Consider the following 23,301-nt stretch of genomic DNA (forward strand, 5'->3'; position numbering starts at 1 on the left):
ACTAGAAGATGTTTTTACCAAGCAGGAAGAGAGCACAGGCAAACAAGGCAGCAAATGTGGCAAGGAGAAAAAAGGTCTCAGAATTTTCCACTGCAAGAAAACTGAAAGACAACTTCTGGCTTAAACTGTAGTAATGTACTGACTTTAGTGATTGCAGAGCAGTACCATGAATATGGCAATAATAGCAGTTATGATAGGCTATAGACAATAGTCAAGGCATAGATTGGTTCTACTGTATTGAGATGCTCAGCAAAGAAAAGTCTAGAATGCAATGGAACCAAAACCAAAGGGTCTCCAGCCTGCCTGCAGCTGGAGCTGACAGCTGTGGGCACAGCTCTGTCACCCACCACCCTGGGCTGCTGTAACCTTGTGGATGGAATAAACTGCATTTTGGAGAGGTGCCTGGAGACCTCCATCCCTCATTCAGGCTCTTACAGTGAGAGAAAATACAGGCTGGATATCAGGGAAAGGGGTTTTACAGGAAGGGTTGATGCCTTGGGAAGGCTGAGCTGGAACAGAGGCTGGGCAGAGTTCCAGAATAAAGCAGGGATTTAATAAAAGGATCCCTTCCATGGATCCACCTTGGGCAGCACAAGGGCCCAGCCAGGGCTGCAGCCAAGGTGAACCAAAATGGTCCCAAAAAGAACCCAAGATGAACCAAAATGGCCCCAAAATGAACCCAAGATGAACCAGAATGGTCCCAAAAGAACCCAAGATGAACCAAAATGGCCCCAAAAAGAACCCAAGATGAACCAAAATGGTCCCAAAATGCACGACTGGGCACAGGGTCTCCCACTTCTATAACTTCTGCTCCATTTGCACCTTGCAGTTCATTGTCCCATCCCAGCTTTAGCCCCTGCAGTCCCACCCTGCTTGTTTTTCTCTCTCCAGCCCACGGGGTTTGTGCTCTTGGGCTGAGATTTGGATCATTTGTCCTTGGTGCCCAGCTGGAGCAGGAATTGTTTTGTCTCCCTGCTCTGTGCAGAGAGCTCAGCATCCCCAAATGTGAACCCAGACCCACACACTGAACCAGCACAGAGTCGGAAGAATAGAAAAGCTCTAACCTGAGGTATCAGAGTGATGAAGTTCTGGAATGTTCTGCAGTCCCCATCCATCCCTGGGTGTGTTTAACCAGCCTGGATGTGGCCCTGGGGCTGCTGGGGCTGGGCTGGACTCGTTATCTTTAAGGTCTCTTCCAACCCTGTGAGTCCTGTGCAGATCCTGCCCTGACCCTGCCCCATCTCAGGCACTCTGGGATTCTCAGAACCACATCAATCTTCTCTCCTTTTATCCAGGACATTTATATTTAAAAAAAAAAATTAAAATATAAATATTTATTTTAATTCTTCCTGGAGCAATGGGTTGGTCATTGAAAGTTCTGCAATTATGTGGCCAAACTGGACCAGTGTGGTGCATTAAAAGCACCAAGAAACTTCCAGCCAAGCCTGTTTTCATTAGGAAAAGAGCTTTTCCTCGTGGATCTTAGCCCAGTTTCTTGAGCTAAAATAAGTCTTGTGGCCTTTAAAACTGCACAGAAAGAGGAGGGAAAGGTGGGATTCACCCAGTTTTGGAAAAGTGCTCAGTAATGTGTGGAAAAAGCCATTTGTAGGATGGGAGTCTGGAAGAAGGGCAGGAAGGAAACTGGAGAGGCTTCAGGAAAAGGGAGCAGGAGGCTGGAGCTGCCTGGGGCTCAGGTTTGGTTCCTGTGCCTTAAAATACAAATATTTCAGATGTGGGGAGCACAGGAGTGCTTCCTGGGAATGGGGAAGGACCTTCCTGGTGTTCAGGAGTGTGGGGACTGGGAAAGCTGAAGTTCTGAACCACAGAATCTGTCAGGAAAAGCAGATTTTCTGGAGGAAAGGGAAGAACTGGAAGTCAGGGTGCTGACTGCTGCTTTTAACACATTTATTCATTGATTTAAAGCTACCTGTGGCATTTCCCAGCAGGGCTCTTACTTGACACATCCCAGTCTCCATCCCAAAAAGGGGTTTCCTCTCAGGAGCACCTTCCTGAGGGATGTCCCGAGGAGAATTCACCCAGCAATTCATTGCAGGACGAATCCATTGGCATTACCACCAAATAAGTCATTTTTTTCCCTTTTTATTTTTATTTTTTTTTTTCATTTTTAATTTTTTTCAAGCCATTGTTTCCAGCCAAGAATTGCACATTGTTTGTGTGCTGGGAGCTGGTTCCCATTCTGCCAGCAGCCCCTTTGTTGGTGGCTCACTGTGAAGTCCATCCCTGTCCCCTCAGGATCTCCCTTGATTTCCATGCCTATGTGATCCATAAAACAGCACATGGCGAAAACAGCCCCAGAAAGGCCCTTCTGAGAGCCTGAGCCCTCTTTGTCAGCCTCTCCCAGGGGAATCATCTGAGGATCGAGTGCTGAGAGTGGGTTTGGTTCCAGCCATTCATCCTCCATTTGATCTGGGCCTTTGAACAGCCAGGGGCCAGCGGGGCCCTCCCTGCTCCTCCTCCTCCTCCTCCTCCTCCTCTCGTGTGCTCCTGCCTCTGCCCTGCTCTGGGGTTGGCTTTTTGCAGAAATGTCCCTTTTGCTGCTGTTTGAGCTCGCCCTGGATGTGTCACCTTCACCACCTCAGAGTGGCCCCAGATGAAGCAAACCTGAGCAGAGCCTCAGGGCTGCCTTCCCTGTCCTGCCTGTCCCCAGCACTGCCTTGGGAATTTCATCTGCTGGAGCATGGTGGCTGTGCCAGCTCTGGGTGGTGGCAGTGCCAGGGCAGCGTCCTTGTCCCCTGTGCTGGCACTGCCGGGGCAGCTCTGGAGGGGCTGGAGAGAGGCAGGGCAGGAACAGAGCTGGGAATGGGCTGGAGAATCCCTGAGGAGCTGGGCAGGGGCTGGAGAATCCCTGAGGAGCTGGGCAGGGGCTGGAGAATCCCTGAGGAGCTGGGCAGGGGCTGGAGAATCCCTGAGGAGCTGGGCAGGGGCTGGAGAATCCCTGAGGAGCTGGGCAGGGGCTGGAGAATCCCTGAGGAGCTGGGCAGGGGCTCAGCCTGGAGCAAAGGAGGCTCAGGGGGCCCTTGTGGCTCTGCACAGCTCCTGGCAGGAGGGGACAGCCGGGGGGTCGGGCTGTGCTCCAGGGAACAGGGACAGGAGCAGAGGGAACGGCCCCAGGGGGGCTCAGGGTGGGCACAGCAGGAATTTCCCCATGGAAAGGGGGGTCAGGCACTGGGAGTGCCCAGGGGGGTTTGCAGTGCCCATCCCTGGGGGATTTCCAGCCCTGTGGCACCTGGGGACAGGGGCAGTGGTGGCCCTGGTGCTGCTGGGCATGGTTGGACTGGATGATCTTTTCCAACCACGATGATTTTAGGATTCTGACCCATTCCGTGGTTGTCTCACTCAGCTGGGTCATTCCTGGAGGGTTTTTATCCCACCTCCCCCAGTGCTGTCCCAGCTGGGGCTGTCCTTGCTGCTCCAGGAATCCCAGCTCACGTGGCTGCCAAGCCCTTTTTAGTGCTACAGCCCTGTCAGCCACAAACCAGAGATGATTCCTTAATTTCCTGGAATCCCAGAATTGTCTAGGTGGGAAAATCCCTCTGAGTCCAACATTCCCAGCACTGCTCCATGTCCCCAGGTGCCACATCCATGGATTCAGATCCCTCAGGGATGGGCACTCCACCCCTGCCAGGGCTGGACAACACTTTTGGGGAAGGAATTTCCCCAAATAGGGAAGAGGGCTGGGAGCAGTTTTTGGGATTGCAGCACGAAGGATGGCTCCAGTTGTCCCTTTCCTCATGAGTGGATGTCACCAGCAGGGACAGGGACGGACCCAGAGGTGGCTCTGGGGTGGTGTCTGAGGGTCCCAGGATGAGGGAAGAGATGAGAATCTTGACTCCAAGTTCTCAGAAGGCTGATTGATTATGATATGATATGATATGATATGATATGATATGATATGATATATGATATATGATATGAGATATGATATTATATGATATTATATTATGGATATGATATGATATGATATGATATGATATGATATGATATGATATGATATGATATGATATTATATTATATTATATAATATTATATTATATTATAGATATGATATGATATTATATTATATTATATGAAAATGTTATATTAGAACAATGTTAACGAATAGAAGAAAGGATTTCATCAGAAGGCTGGCAAGCAAGGGAATAAATGATAATAAAACCTTGTGACTGCTCACAGCCTCGACACAGGTGGCTGTCTTTGGTCATCAAGTAAAAACAATTCCCCATGCTGGGTGAACAATTCTCCAAATTCCAAAGCAGCAGAACATGGAGAAGCTGAAGCTTCTGAGCTTCTCAGCAGAAAGGATCCTAAGGAAAGGATTTTTCAGAAACTCTGTCTGTGCCGTGGCTCCATTGCCAGGGCTCCTCTGGGGTGATCCCAGGGACTCCCTGAGCCCCTGCTCCCTGTTCTGGGGTGGGGGTGAGGGAGCAGCTCACCCCACAGGTCCCTGGAGTCCCTCCGTGCCACCTGCCTGTCCCCCCTCTGCGCACCCGGCCCGGCTTAGCAAAGCCCAGCTCTGCCAAGCCCGGCTTAGCTGCACGGGGTCTGTGCAAACAACCATCCCAGTTTTCATCCAGGCCTGGAACGATCCCCCACACGACCCCTGCCTCCCCCAAAGCCCAGGGGGCCCTGCCTTGCCCGGAGCTGGGATTGCCGGGGGGTTTCACAGCCAACCCCTCCAGCCCCTGCCCGGCTTCAGGAGGGGTTTTAAATTACCCGACACGGATTCCGTTTTCCTGGTGGGATTTTCGGGATCTGAACAAATCAAATAATCTTTGGAGGAGATGCTGGGCTCCTGCTCGTAAAAGCTCCAAACATCATAAAGGAAATGAGCAGGTTTTGGGCAGGGCAGGCAGCCAGCGGGGCTGCAGCTACTGCAGCAGGGCCAGAGATGGGATGCAGATGCTGGGGGGGAATCATGGAGAACTCCTTCCCTCCATCCTGGGAAGCTGGGGAGCACTGGGTTGGGAATGGGAGGGAGCTCTGAGGTTGGTGGCTCTGCTGCTGGAAGCACCACAGACCTTCCTGGGAAGGCTGGGCCAGGGGGGCACCGTGGTGGCCCAGGATCTGTTCCAATGAGGGGAAAAATGGATCCTGAATCAATCTGGTGTGGGTGAACCCAAAGTTTTCCTTCTGTGTGACTTGGTGAGCTCAGAAAGGACGGAGATGTTGGGATCATGGAATTGGTGAGGTTGGAAAAGTTGCTCCAGATCTTTAAGTCGAGCAAAGCCCAGTCCCCAGTGCCACATCCACAGGGTTTGAACCCTTCCAGGGATGGATGGAGACTCCACTGCCTCTTTGGGCAGCCCCTTCCAGTGCTGGGCAGCCCTTCCCATGAGCAATATTCCCAATAATCCACCCCGAGCCTCCCCTCTGCTCCTGTCCCTGTTCCCTGGAGCACAGCCCGACCCCCCGGCTGTCCCCTCCTGCCAGGAGCTGTGCAGAGCCACAAGGGCCCCCTGAGCCTCCTTTGCTCCAGGCTGAGCCCCTGCCCAGCTCCTCAGGGATTCTCCAGCCCTGCCCAGCTCCTCAGGGATTCTCCAGCCCCTGCCCAGCTCCTCAGGGATTCTCCAGCCCCTTCCCAGCTCTCTCAGCTGCTCCCTGCTGGATTTCTGCTCCAGGATGGTTTTTTTACCTTCCCAATGCACCTTGGAGCTCCTCCTGCTCCTTCATCCCCATCCTGCTGGAGAATGGGAGAGCTCCACGTGCTGTTCCTTCCCTGGGGTGAAATTTGTTAAAAATTCCTCATTTCCATGATTTGTGAGATCTCCCACTCCTGGAAGCCCTTTCAGGGCTCTGTCTCCCAGCTCGTGGTGTTTCCCAAGCTCTGGGGAAGGTTCTGCTTCCAGAAGGAGCAGAACTCTGGAAATGAGGCAGGAATTTGTTCCCAAAACGGGGCAGGAATGCAGCAGCAGCTCCCACTGTGGGGAGAACCTGGATCAAAAAAAAAACTCTTACAGGACTGAGCTTGGAAATGAACATTTCCAGCTTTAGGAGCTGCAGAAGGAGATTTTTTTGGGGAAAAAAGGGATTTTATGGCATGGAAATCTCAGAGTGATGTGAAATCCCAGATCCCTGAGCAGCCCTGCCGGAATTCCCTCAGGAATTGGCTATGGTGGCAGAGATCTGGAGCTGGAATGTTGTCTTGGAAGTTGGTGTTGGTTTTTCCAGCTGTCCCAGGGCTTCCAGCCCTCCCCTGCCTGAACTCAGGAGAATTCCCAAAGTTCTCTTCCCACTCCTTGGCTGAATCATGGGAGAACTCCTGATTTTCCATCCTGATGAGCCCAAAATCCCCTTTGTTCTCCTGTGGGTCCTCCTGGGGCTGGGAAGGGCTGGGCTCTTCCCACTCCAGGGAATCCTCAGCTTTGCCAAGTGGAAATTTCCCACCTCTGAGCTCCAGCTTGGAGGGATAATCCAGAAAAAATACGGAGTTTTTGTATCCCAGGTATATAAAAATATCTTAGACCAGGCAGGAGCAAGGATCCATCTAGAGGGAGGTGAAGATCCTAAAGGAAGTTTTATAAGGGTTTCTATAAATACAAATATATAAATATAAATATAAATATAAATATAAATATAAATATAAATGTAAATGTAAATGTAAATGTAAATATAATCTTTTTTCTAGGGAAAGCTCCTGCTAAAGAATCCTTTCCTGCTGGGATATGAAGGAGTTAAAACCTAAATGGAATTGATTTGGTGATAGGGAAAGGAATTAATTGCTCCCTCACTCAGGTGGAAACTGGAGTTTTCCAAACTGGATCCATGAAAACTCCAGCATTTTGAGGCTTCCATGCCCTGGAATGAATTCCTGTTGCCTTTCCCTTTTCTCCGGTGGCAAAGAGGCAAATCCCTGGATTTGTGTCCTTGTTTTTCCCTTTTCCATATCCTCAGGATTTTCTCTGGAACCTGAGCCCTGAGAAATCCCTGTTAGCTTGAAATGAGGAAAATTCCCTGTCCAACCTGGCCTCGTGTCCTTTTCCAAAGTGGATCCATGAAAACTCCAGCATTTTGAGGCTTCCATGCCCTGGAATGAATTCCTGCTGCCTTTCCCTTTTCTCTGGTGGCAAAGAGGGAAATCCTTGGGCTTGTGGCTGTTAGCTGAGCCATAAACAGCTTCTCCCTGGGATGGGAGCCGTGGGGAGGGATGAGGGACGGTGTTTATGGGCAGTTTGTTTTGGTGGGGAGAACATTGTGCTGATTTATGGGATGTGCTCAGTGCTTTTCCCAATATTCCCACAGAACCAAGTGACAGACACCAACCGGAAGCTGCAGAACGAAGGGAAAGAAGTAAGTGATGGATCCAGTCCTGGAGCTGCAGCCTGGAATGGTGTGGGAGGGAGAATTCCCTGTCCCACCTGGCTTTGCATCATTGGTTTTCCCTTTTCCACATCCTCGGGATTCTCTCTGGAGCCTGAGCCCTGAGAAATCCCTTTTAGCTTTGGGATGTGAGAATTCCCTGTCCAACGTGGCCTTGTATCCCTGTTTTCCTTTTTCTACATCCCAGGATTTTCTCTGGAGCCTGAGCCCTGAGAAATCCCTTTTAGCTTTGGGATGTGAGAATTTCCTCCCTGTATCTTTGTTTTTTCCCTTTTCCACATCCCCAGGATTTTCTCTGGAGCCTGAGCCCTGAGAAATCCCTTTTAGCTTTGGGATGTGAGAATTTCCTCCCTGTATCTTTGTTTTTTCCCTTTTCCACATCCCCAGGATTTTCTTCTGGAGCCTGAGCTCTGAGAAATCCCTGGTAACTTTGAGATGTGAGAATTCCCTGTTCAGCCCAGCCTTGTGTCCCTGTTTTCCCCTTGTCCCCATCCCAGGATCTCTCTTGGAGTCTGAACACTGAATAATCCCTGTTAACTTTGGCATGTGAGAATTCCCTCCTTGTTTTCCCCTTTTCCCCATCCCCAGGATTTTCTCCCGGAGCCTCATGAAATCCCTGTTTACTTTGGGATGTGAGAATTCCCTGTCCAGCCTGGCCTTGTGTCCTGGTTTTCCCCTTGTCCCCATCCCAGGATTTCTCTTGGAGTCTGAGCCCTGAGAAATCCCTTTTAGCTTTGGGATGTGAGAATTCCCTGTCCAACCTGGCTTTGTATCCTTGGTTTTCCTTTTTCTGCATCCCAGTTTTTTTTTATTGGAGTCTCAGCCCTGAGAAATCCCTGTTGGCTCTGGGATGTGAGAATTCCCTCCCTGTGTCCCTGCTTTCCCTTTTCCCCATGCCAGGACTCTCTCCTGGAGCCTCATGAAATCCCTGCTCACTTTGGGATGTGAGGATCCCCTCCCTGTGTCCCTGCTTTCCCCTTTTCCCCACGCCAGGGCTCTCTCCTGGAGCCTCATGAAATCCCTGTTGGCTCTGGGATGTGAGAATTCCCTCCCTGTGTCCCTGCTTTTCCTTTTCCCCACGCCAGGGCTCTCTCCTGGAGCCTCATGAAATCCCTGCTCACTTTGGGATGTGAGAATTCCCTCCCTGTGTCTCTGCTTTCCCCTTTTCCCCACGCCAGGACTCTCCTGGAGCCTCATGAAATCCCTGCTCACTTTGGGATGTGAGAATTCCCTCCCTGTGTCCCTGCTTTCCCCTTTTCCCCACGCCAGGGCTCTCTCCTGGAGCCTCATGAAATCCCTGCTCACTTTGGGATGAGGAGGATCCCTGGGAGCGAGCGGCCACATCCTGCCTTTGAGAACCAAAAACCTTGGAAGAGATGCCCAAAATGGGAAGGGGAAATAACATTTTGGAATCCACAGGATGAGCTCCAAGGCCACTTCCATGCCTTTGGCTGTGCTGCTCCCTGTTTGGAAGCCAGGGAGTTCGGGGGGGTTCCCTGGCTGGAGCTGCCCCGATCCCTTGTCAGGGCAGGTTTGGGCTCTGCTGCTCTTGGGATGGAGCCCAGGGCTGGGTGCTGATCCTGAGGGAGCTTTTCCCCTTTTCCCAGCTGATCCTGGCCATGGAGGAGCTGAGGCAGTGCCGGCTGCAGCAGAGGAACATCTCAGCCACGGTGGATAAACTCACCCTGTGTCTCCCTGGTGAGGAACCTCCTCGTTTTTGGAGCTCTTTGGTGGAATTCCCAGTTTTTTCCTTCCTTTGTGGATTCCCAGCTGCGTGCTCCTGTCTCAGAGCTGTGTTTTCCTTCTCTCCCCAGTGCTGGAGATGTACAGCAAGCTGCGGGAGCAGATGAAATCCAAGAGGTAAATCTGGGCTGGGGTTTTAGGGGAGGAGTCCAAGGAATTGTTTGGTGCTGGCTAATTTAAGGAGAATCTCAGCAGTTCAAAACCAGCTTCTCCAGGTTAAATTTCCTGGGTTTTGGCTGCTTTTCCTCACAGTCCTGCTCATCCTCCTGTGGTCCAGCTGAGAATGGGGATGGCAGCAGGGTCAGATTTTGGGAATTCAGGTGGATGCTCCTTGGTTTTTTATGGCACCTCAGTATTGTGCGTGCAACCAAGGTGTTTCACCAACTAAACTTTATTCCATGAATGCCATAAAACAAAAAAACAAATCTTGATCCAATCTGAGAGATCCCAGGGAATGTAGGGGGAAAGCAAAGAGCTGGAAATATCAGGTTGTGGGAGCTGGGGAGGAAACTTCTGCTCTAGAAATAATTCCTCAACACTTGGTGCCTCGGGAGTGCTGGGCTGTAAATCCAGGAATTTCCCACCCTCGTCTACTGGCATGCTGAGGGATGAAAATCTGGGATTTTGGGAGGAATCCTGGTTAGTCTGAGCAGCAGGGAGAGATTTGGGAGCCCTGGGAGTGGCAAACTGGGCACAGAGAGCTGCTGAAGGGGAAAGGGTGCCTGCAGCTGGGTGCCAGGCTGGAACAGCATTCCCAGCCCTGCTCTGGCATTCCCAGCAGCTCCTGGCTCTTCCCAGGCCACTCCAGGGGAGGGATGAGCTCTCCAAATGTCCTGGGGATGTTTTGGGGCTGATCTGCTGGCAGATGTGGGGTGAGAGCTGGAGCTGATCCCTGGGAATTCCTGCAGGGAATCCTCCAGCTGCTCCATGCCCTCCCTCTGGGCAGCATTTCCAGGGGCTGCAGCTGAGAGTTGCTTCCCCTTTTTCCCCTCCATTACTTGGATTGGTTCATTTAGAAACAAACCCACACTGAAATCCACATTTCAGGAATATTGGGAGCCCTGGCTGGGTTTTTATTTTGCTCTGGGTTTGGTGGCTGCATTCAGCAGACACAGCACAGATATTCCATGGTTTTCATCTGCTCCAGGTCTCACCTGGATCATTCCAGAAGGGGCAGCCACGGGGGGTTCCTGCCATCAGGGCTGGATTTGTGTTAGGGGGAATAAACTCCACAGACAGGAGGAATTTGGGGGTGTTTCTAAACCAGCTCAGGCATTTTCCAAATGGAGAATCCAAGGCCAGGAGCTGGAGGTGGAGCTGATCCCAGAGGAATGATCAGGGTGGAGAGAGGGAGTTTTTCTCTGAATTGGCCAGAATTGAAGGAAGGGACAGAAAAGCTTTTTTTGCCATGGCTGTGTGGAAAATGGTTGAAAAGTCCAAAATTTCTAGAGGGATCTGGATGCTCTGGAGGGATCAGATCTTTTTATTTACCCCTGGCTCTGTGTGGTCTCCAAGCAGTGAGAAATGGAATAGTAAAATCCTGGAAGGGTTTTGTCCAGTTAACTCTTAGAATGTATTTTATTTCTACCTTTCTACCAATAACTAATCATTTGTTTGTTCATGCAACATCTGATTGTGGCTCTTTCTGTCCCATCCCTCTGTGCCACCAACACTGCAGAAAATGGAGGAGATGAAGAACAGGGAGATCAGACAATGTCCCAAAATCCTCCCTCTTGTCTTCTGTCCATCTCCATACTAAAACCCCAAAACTCACAAGTTTCTCACCCTGTGACTGATTTATTAAAATTATGGATATTGATCTAGTACCGACAAAGCTGTGAGGGACAAAGACTCTGTAACAGTTTAAAGTTAGAAAGTGTGTGTTCATTGTGGGATGGCCCCCAAAAACACACCCAATTTACAGGTGATCACAGAGCCCTTTTATCTATAAAGTATTGAATACCCAAAATACAAACCCATATTCATACCTTTGGTACATCCCATTCCCAATATGAATATTGATCTAGTACCAATATCCAAAGACTCTGTAACAGTTTAAAGTTAGAAAGTGTGTGTTCATTGTGGAATGGCTCCCAAAAACACACCCAATTTACAGGTGATTACAGAGCCCTTTTATCCATACAAGTGTTGAATACCCAAAATACAAATGCATATTCATGACTTTGGCACAGCCTATTCCCTGCTTCAAAATGGGTCCATGGTCTTTTTAATGGGGAGGGGTCCCAAAATGAGGAAGTCAATGAAGTTTTCCTCGTTCTGACCTTTCTACCTTTTCAGTGCAAACATGACAAATGAACCCTTGGTAGAACTCCCATTCCCTGTCCTCAGTTGGTTTCAGAGCAGAGGAGGTCCACAATTGTCTTATGCTCCTAAAAGCCATTTATCAGTTTCCATATTCTTCATTAAAAACCTAGCTAAGCAAACATCATGTTGACAAACAATCAGTTATTAGTTAACTACCAACTCTTAACTTCATCAAGGCCTACTAATTTACTTTGATTAACTCTAATAAAGCCTATCTCTAACTAAAACTTCAGCTCCTCTAAAATCTCTAAATTCCTTAAAGTTTATGTCTCCTTATAGACTATATTACTGTATTTCACACATGTAGATTCCAAATCATCCCAAAATCTTGGAAGCTCTCTCCATGGATGAAGGTTAAAGCAGTGCAGTGTTCTCCTGGGGCTCAGGGCAGGCAGAGGAACATTCCCTGTGCCCTGGGCTCCCACACTGTCTTGGTTCGGAAAGACAGGAGCCTCCCCTGAAATGGAGAATGCAAACCCTCCCCACCCCTCCCAATTGCTATGAATTTTAAATAAGGGGCTCTCAGGCAAAAATATGTGAGCAGGAAATAACAGTTCTTTAATAGGGAAGGGAAAAAAATAAAAGGATAAAATACAACAATGCAATACACCAGAACAACACTGACAGAGGCAGAACTCAACCTGACACCCCGTGGGTCAGGGTGTTGGTAGCAGTCCAGTTGGAAAAGGGGCTGCAGTCCTCCTGGAGTGTCAGGGGTGGTTCTGTTGGAGCAGGGGGTCCTGTAGGAAAGGGGTGAATTCTTCCTCTGCAGATCCGTGGAAGTAGAAGCAGCTGCTGTTCCTCTGGGGAGTCCAGTGGAGAAGAGCCGTGCTGGTGTGTCAGAATCTCCAGGTTATATCTGGGTAGGAATGCTTGGCTCCTCCCTCTGGGCAGAGCATCTCACAATGGGATGTTACAGTTCTTATCAGCCAAGCTGTGACATTTAACAGCCTCTTATCAGCAGATGTCCCCTCCCAGGGAGGAGTGATTGTGATCACCTAGAGAGAGATAAGGAGGATTGCCCACTTGACCCCAGACAGCTGCCAGATGGTGACAGAATCCATCCAGAGCCTCTCCCAGCTCTGCTGGGATGAGATGAAATCCAAATATTCAGTGGGAGTGGGCAAGGCAATTCCTGATTTAGGGCACACCCAGGGAGGTTCAGTTCATCAGCTCATCCTCTGATGACAAGAGATGGTGGCAGAATCCATCTTGCCTCGCAATGTGGAGCACACATTCCCCCCAGAGCGGGCTGCCCAGGCTGCTCCTGACCCTTCCCTGCTCCCCCAGGCACTACCCAGCCCTGAAGACCCTGGAGCACCTGGAGCACACCTTCCTGCCCCAGGTGAGCCACTACCGCTTCTGCAAGGTGATGGTGGACAACATCCCGCGGCTGCGCGAGGAGATCAAGGAGCTCTCCATGTCCGACCTGAAGGACTTCCTGGAGAGCATCCGCAAGCACTCGGACAGGATCGGAGAGACCGCCATGAAACAGGTGGGAATTTGGGGGGGATTGGGGGGGATTGGGGTGAGACCGCCATGAAACAGGTGGGAACGGGGGAATTGGGGGGGATTGGGGTCAGACTGCCATGAAACAGGTGGGAATTGGGGTCAGAGTGCCATGGAACAGGTGGGAATGGGGGGGATTGGGGTCAGAGTGCCATGGAACAGGTGGGAATTGGGGGGGGAATGGGGGGGATTGGGGTCAGAGGGCCATGAAACAGGGGGGATTGGGGGAATCTGGGGGGGATTGGGGTCAGACCACCATGGAACAAGTGGGAATGGGGGGGATTGGGGGGATTGGGGTCAGACTGCCATGGAACAGGTGGGAATTGGGGGGACTTGGGGTCAGAGTGCCATGAAACAGGTGGGAATGGGGGGGATTGGGGGGGGATTGGGGTCAGACCGCCATGGAACAGGTGGGAATGGGGGAACTGGGGAGGATTGGGGGAATCTGGGGGGATTGGGATCAGACTGCCATGAAACAGGTGGGATTTGGGGGGAATTGGTGGGAATTGAGATCAGACTGCCATGGAACAGGTGGGATTTGGGGGCATTTGGGTTCAGACTGCCATGGAACAGGTGGGATTTTTGGGAATTGAGATCAGACTGCCATGGAACAGGTGGGATTTTTGGGAATTGAGATCAGACTGCCATGGAACAGGTGGGATTTGGGGGCTTTTGGAGGCAATCACCCATTTTTTGGGAAGAGGTTGTAGGTTTGCTTGTTGTGGGGAAATTCTGCTTCTCGAAGCCAGGGCTGTGGGTTCAGTTTGGGATTTTGTTGCTGGGTGAGGAGCAGTTGTTCCTTCCCTGGTTGCTCCTGGAGTTTTATGCTGGGTTTTAGGCTGTTGAGAAGTGAGGATCCGTTGTGTCCTTGGCTTCTCCCAGAGTTTTCCATGGTCTTGTGGCAGTCTGGGAGGGGCAGTTGGGCTTGAGACGGCTGCCCTAGAGCAGAGGCTGGGCAGAGTTCAAGAATAAAGCAGGGATTTAGTAAAAGAATCCCCTCCATGGATCCACCTTGGGCAGCACAAGAGCCCAGCCAGGGCTGCAGCCAAGATGAACCAAAATGGTCCCAAAAAGAACCCAAGGTGAACCAAAATGGTCCCAAAATGAACCCAAGATGACCCAAAATGGTCCCAAAATGAACCCAAGATGAACCAAAATGGTCCCAAAATGAACCCAAGATGAACCAAAATGGTCCCAAAAAGAACCCAAGATGACCCAAAATGGCCCCAAAATGCCCGGCCGGGCACGGGGTCTCTCCCTGGGATCAGTTCTGCTCCATTTGCACCTTGCAGTTCATTGTCCCATCCCAGCTTCAGCCCCTGCAGTCCCACCCTGCTTGTTTTTCTCTCTCCAGCCCATGGGGTTTGTGCTCTTGGGCTGAGATTTGGATCATTTGTCCTTGGTCCCAGCTGGAGCAGGAATTGTTTTGTCTCCCTGCTCTGTGCAGAGCTCAGCATCCCATAATATGGAGCTCAGACCCACAAACTGAAGCAGCACAGATCTGAAAAACAGAAAAACTAAAACTTGAGACATCACAATTCCCCATAACTCCATTTTTCACTTGTATTTTCCACTTTCCTGCACAGGGAATTGGTGCTACTGGAAGACCTGGAGACATTGGGTTGATTCCCCAGGTCTGGGATAAAAAACCAAGAGTTTGTGCACTGCAATTCCATGAATTTTGTGTCCTAAGCTGATTTTAAATCCAGCCCACACCTGGCTGGTGCCTCCCTTGCCTTTTCCAGTGGTTGTTTCTGTGGAGGATGAGCTGATGAACTGACCCTCCTTGGGTGTGCCCTAAATCAGGAATTGCCTTTCCCACTCCCACTGAATATTTGGATTTCATCTCATCCCAGCAGAGCTGGGAGAGGCTCTGGAGCTGCTCTCCAGGAGGGTTTTGGAGCTTTGCTGGAATTCAGGAGCAGGGGCAGGGAGCTGTTCCTGCCAGGGCACTGAGGTCCTTCCCTGCTGGTGGTGGATGCCTGGGAATGCTTGGCTGGAATTCTCCAGGAGCTGCTGGGATTTTGCTGTTGTGTTTATGGGCAGAACCAAATTCAATTTTGTGTCTTGCAAACCCCAGCCTTTCTCTGGAGCAGCCCACCTTGAGGAGTTTATTCATTAATTTAATTCCCTCTATTTCAGTGCCTTTTTATCGTCCCAGCTCCTTCCTGGTGTTTTTTTGGGAAGGCAAACCCTCATGGGATGGAGCTGTTGGCACCTGAGAGTTCAGCAAACTTTCATTCAGGTCAAACTTCCTGAAGGTGCAGAAACCCCTCCCAGTCCAGATGTGCATCCAGCTGTGCGGGGGGGTGAGGTCTGGGAGGGCTCCAGGTGCTGCATTCACCTGAGGCAGCAATTCCTAGAGCAGAATTCCCCATAAAAATTCTCCTTGAGTTCCTTGTGGAGGCAGAGCTTTGGGAGGATCCTTCCTTGGTCCCTGGGGCTGGGAAGGAGCAGGAATTCCATTTCCTTTTGGTGTCCAGATAACACAGGGAACACTTCATGTCATTATTGAATCTTTTTTGTCCCCTGGAGGATGTTTATCAGTTTTAGGGACATCACAGGTGGAGGGGTTGTCTGGCAGTTTCCAATTCCATGTTTGGGTTTCTGGCAGAGGATTCCAATCTCCTGGCTCTGTGCTGGTGGATGAGGAGGGATGTGGATGTCCAACCACATCTGTGGATTTCAGGTGAAAAATGTGGAGAAATTTCCATCAATTCAGCACCTTTTTTGTTCTTCTGGTTGGAGAAACCTCTGTACTTTGGTTTCCATCCCTTCCCAATCCACAGCTCTGCTCTCCCCATCCCTCCTGCTCCTGTGGCTCTGTTCCTTCTTGTGGTGGCTTTTGTTTGCCAGTTTGAAATTTTGCTAATTTAGGGATTTTTGGTTAATGTACTAATGAGTGTGGTGGGTTTAGTGTTGGTTAATTATTAGCGTACTTATTTTTTGCTGTGAGGTAGGATTAGGAGAAAGGTAAAGCAGATTTAAAAATTTTAAAGGGTATAAAGAAAAATTTATTAGCAGGAACTAAAAGAAAATGCAATAAAAATTAGAACAAAACCTTCAGAATACTTCTCTAAAAACTTTACATCACTTCCATAAATGTCTCCTACACAAAACCAAACTGCTTCTCCATCTCTCACTCTGAGGGAATCCTGTGCCTTCTCCTGATGTGTTCCTCACTAATTCCAGACCTTCCTCCTCCTCCTCCTCCTCCCAGTATTTCCAGTTGGAGAACCCAGCCAGGCTCTGGAGGTGGTGGGGATTGGCTGCTCCTGCCCTGCCCAAGGTCAGGGATGGGGCAGCCTGGAATGAGGGGTCCCTAAAATTCCCAGGAAATACCAGGGGGAGTCAGTTCTTCATCCTGTGGGGGACAGAGCTGGGGAGCCGCTCGTGCGTGGTTACCATGGAATGGCTTGGGATGGAAGGGACCCTAAAAATCACCAATTCCACCCATCCCTGGCAGGGACACCTCCCCCTGCCCCAGGGGGATCCAGCCTGGCCTGGGACACTCACAGGGATCCAGGGGCAGCCCCAGCAAATCTGGGAATTCCAGCCCAGCCCCTGCCCACCCTCCCAGCCAGCAATTCCTTGCCAAGATCCCAGCCCAATCTCCCCTTTCCCAGTGGCAGCCATTCCCTGGCTCCTGTCCCTCTGTCCCTTGTCCCCAGTCCCTCTCCAGCTCTCCTGGACCCTTTTGTCTCTCATTTCCCTGTGGATGATAGAGGGAATTTTACATCTTCCAGCTTCTCCAAATCCCAGCTTCCTGCTGTTTTATGGGAGGGATGTGCAGACTTCAGGAAGGTTTGGGAGCAGATTTATCTCCAGGTTGGAGTCTGTGCTTTGAGGAGGGAGCTCCCAGTGCCATTCCCCCTTGGAAAAGCTGATTTGGAGCCATCTGGAATGGGAGCACGGGGCTGTGTCCACCCCCCAGCTCCAGGGAAGGGCAGGAGGAGCAGCTGGGCTGCCGTGGTGGGGTCAGTGGGGCAGGGGGTAAAGGGAGTGAGGGGGAGAAAGAGATGGAGAGAGAGGAGCCCTTGGGGTCAGAGCGGGATCCTCACGGAGGTCAGTGCTGATTTATTGCAAATCTGAGGGTGCATTTGTGTGGCACTGCAGGGTTCAGCCAGGTGGGAGCACATCTGGTTGGTACAAAGCACCGTGTGTGGGACAGAGGGCTTTGGTCACATAGCAGAGCTTGGTGAAAGTGTCAGCAGAGCATCTTGCCCCGTATCTTCTGTTCTGCTCCTCAGGACATCCTGCCTCACATCCCTTTTCCTGGGGCACATCTCAGCCAAGGGCAGCATGTCCCAGGGTTGTGCAGCGTGCCTCTGACCAGTGTCTGCTCCAAAGGCTCTCCCCAAGGGCGTCCCTCCCAGTATGCCCAGTCTGGCTGGCCGGGAGCGCTCCCTGGATGTGCTCAGAGCTCCGGAGAGGAGCGGGGCTGGCGGGGGGCCCGCCCAGCCGCCATTGGCAGCTCCGTCCATTCGGTTTAAATTAGGATCATATAAATTCCTTTAAAATTGTTTGATTTCACCAGCGGGAGCGGAGGAGGCCTCGCTACAATGGGAGAGGAAATGGGGTTTTTGTAACATTACAGAGGCGAGGCTGCCGCTGACAAGGGCCGAACGTTTCATTTTGCGATAATCGCGAGGATCTGGCGGCAGCGCTCCCGGCAGCGGGGCGGCTCCCGGGATGGACCCGGGGAGGCATTCCCGGCTCTCCCACCGAGGAGCTCTCCCTGCCCTCCTTCCCTCCTGGGCCTTATCCCAGTCTGAGTTTTATTACTCCGGGGCAGTTTGCCGCGTTCCAGATCTCGTCGTTAATTGCGGGGCCCGGAGCGGATGAAAGGAGCTGCGCACGCTTGAACTCCACTTGGACTTTGGCCCTGTGAACCTGCGTGTGTGTTTGGGTTTTGGTGGGGTTTGTTTTACGGGGCTCCGAGCTCCGGGCCTGAATTACATCCCATTAACACGTGCTGATATCCGGGCCGGCCTCTGTTATCCCGCTCCAGGCTGGAATGTGCCGGGCATGTGGAGGAGGCCACTGGGGATGGAGCTGCTGCGAGCGAGGGGCCAAAAACAACCCAGCCAAAAGGCAGCCATGGATCCAGGGCTGGGGACAGCCAAGAGGGTCAGTGCTGCCTTTCCAGAGGGCAGGAAAAGCAGGAGTTTCTTCATGGGAATCACTGGGATGCAGCAGAGCTGGGCTTGGATAGGTGGGGATCTGGGCTTGGATAGGGGGAGTTGGGACAGGTTGATCCAGGATTAACTGGGACAGGTTGATCCAGGGGGAGTTGGGACAGGTTGATCCAGGATTAACTGGGACAGGTTGATCCAGGGGAAGTTGGGACAGGTTGATCCAGGATTAACTGGGACAGGTTGATCCAGGGGGAGTTGGGACAGGTTGATCCAGAAGGTAATGGAATAGGTTGATCCAGGATGAATTTGGACAGGCTGGTCTCGGTGAGTTTGGACAGGTTATCTGGGATTAATTGGGACAGGCTAATCCAGGATGAATTTGGACAGGATGAATTGGGACAGGTTGATCCAGGATGAATTTGGACAGGATGAATTGGGACAGGTTGATCCAGGATGAATTTGGACAGGATGAATTGGGACAGGTTGATCCAGGATGAATTTGGACAGGATGAATTGGGACAGGTTGATCCAGGGGGAGCTGGGACAGGTTGATCCAGGGGGAGCTGGGACAGGTTGATCCAGGATGAATTGGAATAGGTTGATCCAGGTTGAATTTGGGACAGGCTGGTCCAGGGGGAGTTGGGAGAGGTTATCTAGGATTAATTGGGACAGGCTGATCCAGTGGGAATTGGAACAGGTTGATCCAGGATGAATTTGGGCAGGTTGATAGAGGGAGAGTTGGGAGAGGCTGATCCAGGACTAATTGGGACAGGCTGGATCCAGGATCAGTTGGGACAGGTTGATCCAGGATCAGTTGGGACAGGTTGATCCAGGATGAATTGTGACAGGCTGATCCAGGAGGAGCTGGAATAGGTTGATCCAGGAGGAATTTGGGCAGTTTGGTCCAGCAGGAGTTGGAGCAGTTGGAATTCCAGCTGTGCTGGCTGGGAGGTGATGTTTCATCCTCGTGCCAGCGGTTTGGGGTGTTTGTGTCCCCTCTGGGCTGCACCACCTGAGGTTGGTCAGTTCATGTTCCCTCCTTGGCAGCCAAAATCCCCCTGGAATGGGAGTGGATTGGGAAGGACATTAAAGGTGATCCCATTCCACACCTGCTATGGGCAGGGCCAGCTCCCAGTGTCCAGCCTGGCCTTGGGCACTGCCAGGGATCCAGGGGCAGCCACAGCTGCTCTGGAAAACCAATGATGTTCCTCTTGTGTTTTCCAGCATTAGGGATTCTGGGAAACAGAGCTTAAGGGTTTAGAATATAGTGATATAGAGAGAGCAAGATGGAGGCTTTAGGGCAGAGGCTCCTCCTTCTCCTCCTTCTCCTCCTTCTCCTCCTTCTCCTCCTTCTCCTCCTTCTCCTCCTTCTCCTCCTTCTCCTCCTTCTCCTCCTTCTCCTCCTTCTCCTCCTTCTCCTCCTTCTCCTCCTTCTCCTCCTTCTCCTCCTTCTCCTTCTCCTTCCCCTCCTTTTCCTCTGTCTCCTCCTCCTCCTCCTCCAGGAAAGGGATGGGGGATGAGGAGGGAATGTGGGATGGGAAGGGCAGCAGAGCCCTCAGGGTGGGAAGGTTTCCCATCCTTGTCCAGGAGCTGCTGCTCTGATCCTATCCTGGAGCTCCAGGTGAGGCTGATTCCCAGGCTCCAGTGGGAACATCTCCCACCCTGGGCAGGGACCCCATCCCATCCCATCCCATCCCATCCCATCCCATCCCATCCCATCCCATCCCATCCCATCCCATCCCATCCCATCCCATCCCATCCCATCCCATCCCAGCAGCTGTTGGGACACCCCAGGCTGTCCCCTTGGAGGTGGCTGTGGAGCACTTGGAGCTGTTTCCTGGGAATGCTGGGATCACTGGGATGTGCTGGGATCACTGGGATGTGCTGGGATCACTGGGATGTGCTGGGATCTCTGGGATGTGCTGGGATCACTGGGATGTGCTGGGATCACTGGGAGTGCTGGGATCACTGGGATGTGGCACGAGGCATTGTTGGGAAATTCTGGCCCTCCCTGGGTTCTGCTCACGTCCACATTTCCCCCTCTTGCAGAGCCAGCACTTCCCAACACTCCAGGGGACACAGGGACATTTCCCAGTCTCCAGACACTGCCTGGAGGCCTTTTGCTGGTCTGGAACAACGTTCCAAAAAGGCACTTTGGGTCGTGTTTGTTCCCAGTTATCCTGATAATCCCAGTTATCCTGATAATGCAAATTATCCTGATAATCCCAGTTATCCTGATAATCCCAGTTATCCTGATAACCCCAATTATCCTGATAACCCCAGTTACCCTGATAATCCCAGTTATCCTGATAATGCAAATTATCCTGATGATCCCAGTTATCATGATAATCGCAATTATCCTGATAATCCCAGTTATCCTGATAACCCAAATCATCCTGATATTCCCAGTTATCCTGATAATCCAGTTATCCTGATGATCCCAGTTATCCTGATAATCCCAATTATCCTGATAGCCCCAGTTACCCTGATAATCCCAATCATCCTGATAACCCAAATCATCCTGATAATCCCAGTTATCCTGATAACCCCAGTTATCCTGATAACCCCAATCATCCTGATAATCCCAGTTACCCTGGTAACCCCTGGCATTTCTGGGCTCTGGCTGTCTCTGGGCAGCACAGCTGGAATCCTTCTGGGGTCACTGGGTGCAGGTGCCTTTCCTGGGCAGGGGATGTCCCCGTGCTGGCTGTCACTGCTCCGGTGGCATTCCGTGTTTTCCAGAGGTCACGGAGCCCTGGCTGGGATCTGTGCTGTGTCCATGCCAAGGCTGGGCTCAGCCAGAGCCTCTGGAAGCTCCTGCTGGCTGGGGGCCGGGGTTTATCCTGCCCCAGGACTTCCAGAGGCTCCCCCAGAGCTGAACTTCCCGCTCCCGTTGCGGGGGTTTGCCTTAACGAGGCAGAATGAGGCTGGTTATTAAAAAATGGGAGATTTCCAGGCTTGGATGCGGCAGGAGAGCCTTGGAAAGGTCGCTCTGGTGGCTGGGAGGATTTCCACAGCGGGCTGGGGATAATGGCATGGGGGATTCTGCTCCTGGGCAGGTTTGGGAAGCAGGAATTTGATTTTCCAGTCGAATTTAGGAACGAGACCTTCTTAATCTTGGCTCCTGCTGCTCGTCTGCTGGGGATATTAAAGTCTTAGGAGAGGAAATGCATCCTTGGGGCTGGGGAGAGATGGGAAGGGGCATGGGCAGCCACGGGCTGGGCTTGCAGGATTTTGGGAAGAGGCTCCCACAGCGCAGGGGATGCTGTGTCCCCCTGGAGAAAGGAGGGATGGAGAGGAGTCACTGCCAGGGCTCAGAGTTTAAATTAAACCCTGCCAGAATGTCGGGGGTGTTCACAGCCATCCCCTTCCTCCTGGCAAGGAGGAGCTGGGTGAACAGTGGGAATTCTGCCCTCAGCATCCTCTGGTTAACCTCCTGCAGAACCTCCTCGAGGAAAACGGGGAGGAGATTTTTTTGTTTTGCGCTGGATGAAAACCTCAGCCGGCTCTGGGAGCCCCTGCTATTTTTTTCATTAAGCCTTGGCCCCAAAATGTGTTATTTTAAGAGTGCTGAGCAGCCCTCTCCGGGCAGGGGAGCCATCACTTGCCACTGGTGTTTGATCTGGAAGCTTTTTGAGACAAAACCTCCCCGAGCGTCTGCCCCGAGCCGGAGCCTCCGCTCCCGTCACCGCCGCCCGCGTCCATCCAGGCCCGAAAGGCCTCCAAGATCATCAAGTCCAACCTTTGAAGTTTGGGACTTGTGGGCTTGCTTCACTCTCTGGGCTCTGGAGATGAGGTGTGAGAAATCCCAGAGGCAGGAGGTGGCACCGTGTGGGCTCTGTCTCCGTGTGCCACCCACTGGGACATCCGGTGGTGCCAGGGATGGGATGGGATGGGATGGGACGGGATGGGAGCTGCAGGAAAAAGGAGCAGGAGGAGATGGGAATGATGTGAGAAGTGGGGAGGGTTTCTGGAGTGGCTCCTGCAGTGGAGTGTCAGGCCAGGAGCCTGAGGTTCAATATGATCCCGCGGATGGGGAAGGCGAGCGGAGCGTCGGGAAGCACAGGACACATCTGGGGAGGTGCTGAGGGCTTTGTGCAGATCTCAGCAGGTTCTGCCCTTCCTCGTGCTTCCCCTCTGCTCCCTCCCACATCACAGAGCTGCAAATGTGCTTATTGTCATAAAAGGGCTTTTTATTCCCCGTTTCCTGGCGTTCTGGGAAGGTTTCGCTGTTTGTTTAACAGGAATTCTGTGCCTTTAAGTCTGAGTTGAAAATTTATACTCCATAGGAAGTTTATTAATAAATGGGCATCCCTCTCAATTCCTTTTATGACCTCAGAAATGAAACTGCTAAATCATAGCCTTTTTTATTTCAGCATCTGGGTTAGGAAGGACTGTAGGGGCCGGGGGATCCCAGCAGTGGATCCACATTCCCTGGGCATGGCTGGAAAATTCCCTGGCACCAGAAAATCCAAAGTTTAACTACAGGGCAAGCACGTGCTGGCCCAGCTTTTTGTGTGGTTGCCTTTTAGACCTTGAAAAAGTCTTGAAATCCAGAGATGTTAGAAATAAATCATTCATCTTCCAATCGTGGAATGGTTTGGTTTGGGAGGAGCCTTAAAGATCATCCAGTTCCAACCTTTTTCTGTGAGCAGGGACAGCTTCCACATCCTAGGGTGTGCTCCAGAGCAAATCCAGCCTGGCCTTGGACCTCTTCCAGGCCCTGAGATACAATTAATAATTAATGGGTAATAATTAGGCAAAGTGCCAAGTGGAGGCAGGAGCACTCCTTGCTCCTTCCTGAGAGCCAACAGGAATGGCTGTGTGTGTGGGATTGCAGCTGGGAAAGAGGAGCCCTGAACCTCCTTTCATGCAGCCCTGAACCCCCTTTCATGCAGCCCTGAACCTCCTTTCATTCATTCCTGAACCCCCTTTCATTCAGCCCTGAACCCCCTTTCATTCAGCCCTGAACCCCCTTTCATTCATTCCTGAACCCCCTTTCATTCATTCCTGAACCTCCTTTCATTCATTCCTGAACCCCCTTTCATTCATTCCTGAACCCCCTTTCATTCATTCCTGAACCCCCTTTCATTCAGCCCTGAACCCCCTTTCATTCAGCCCTGAACCCCCTTTCATTCATTCCTGAACCCCCTTTCATTCATTCCTGAACCTCCTTTCATTCATTCCTGAACCCCCTTTCATTCATTCCTGAACCCCCTTTCATTCATTCCTGAACCCCCTTTCATTC

The 23,301-nt window shown here is 51.5% G+C and overlaps 1 protein-coding gene across 2 annotated transcripts in view; it reads left to right on the plus strand.

Annotated features, from left to right (window-relative positions):
• EXOC6B (exocyst complex component 6B) overlaps positions 1–23,301 on the plus strand; it is a 309,916-nt gene that overhangs the window by 53,188 nt on the left and 233,427 nt on the right. For both annotated transcript variants that reach the window (XM_084205070.1, XM_084205071.1), the window contains exons 3-6: positions 7,261–7,308; positions 8,946–9,036; positions 9,153–9,198; positions 12,697–12,901. In XM_084205070.1, the coding sequence (XP_084061196.1) occupies positions 7,261–7,308; positions 8,946–9,036; positions 9,153–9,198; positions 12,697–12,901 (390 nt within the window). The remainder of the gene's footprint in view (positions 1–7,260; positions 7,309–8,945; positions 9,037–9,152; positions 9,199–12,696; positions 12,902–23,301) is intronic.

The sequence above is a fragment of the Fringilla coelebs genome (assembly GCF_963513975.1).
Source record: "Fringilla coelebs genome assembly, chromosome: 4".
In the NCBI taxonomy this organism is placed as follows: domain Eukaryota; kingdom Metazoa; phylum Chordata; class Aves; order Passeriformes; family Fringillidae; genus Fringilla; species Fringilla coelebs.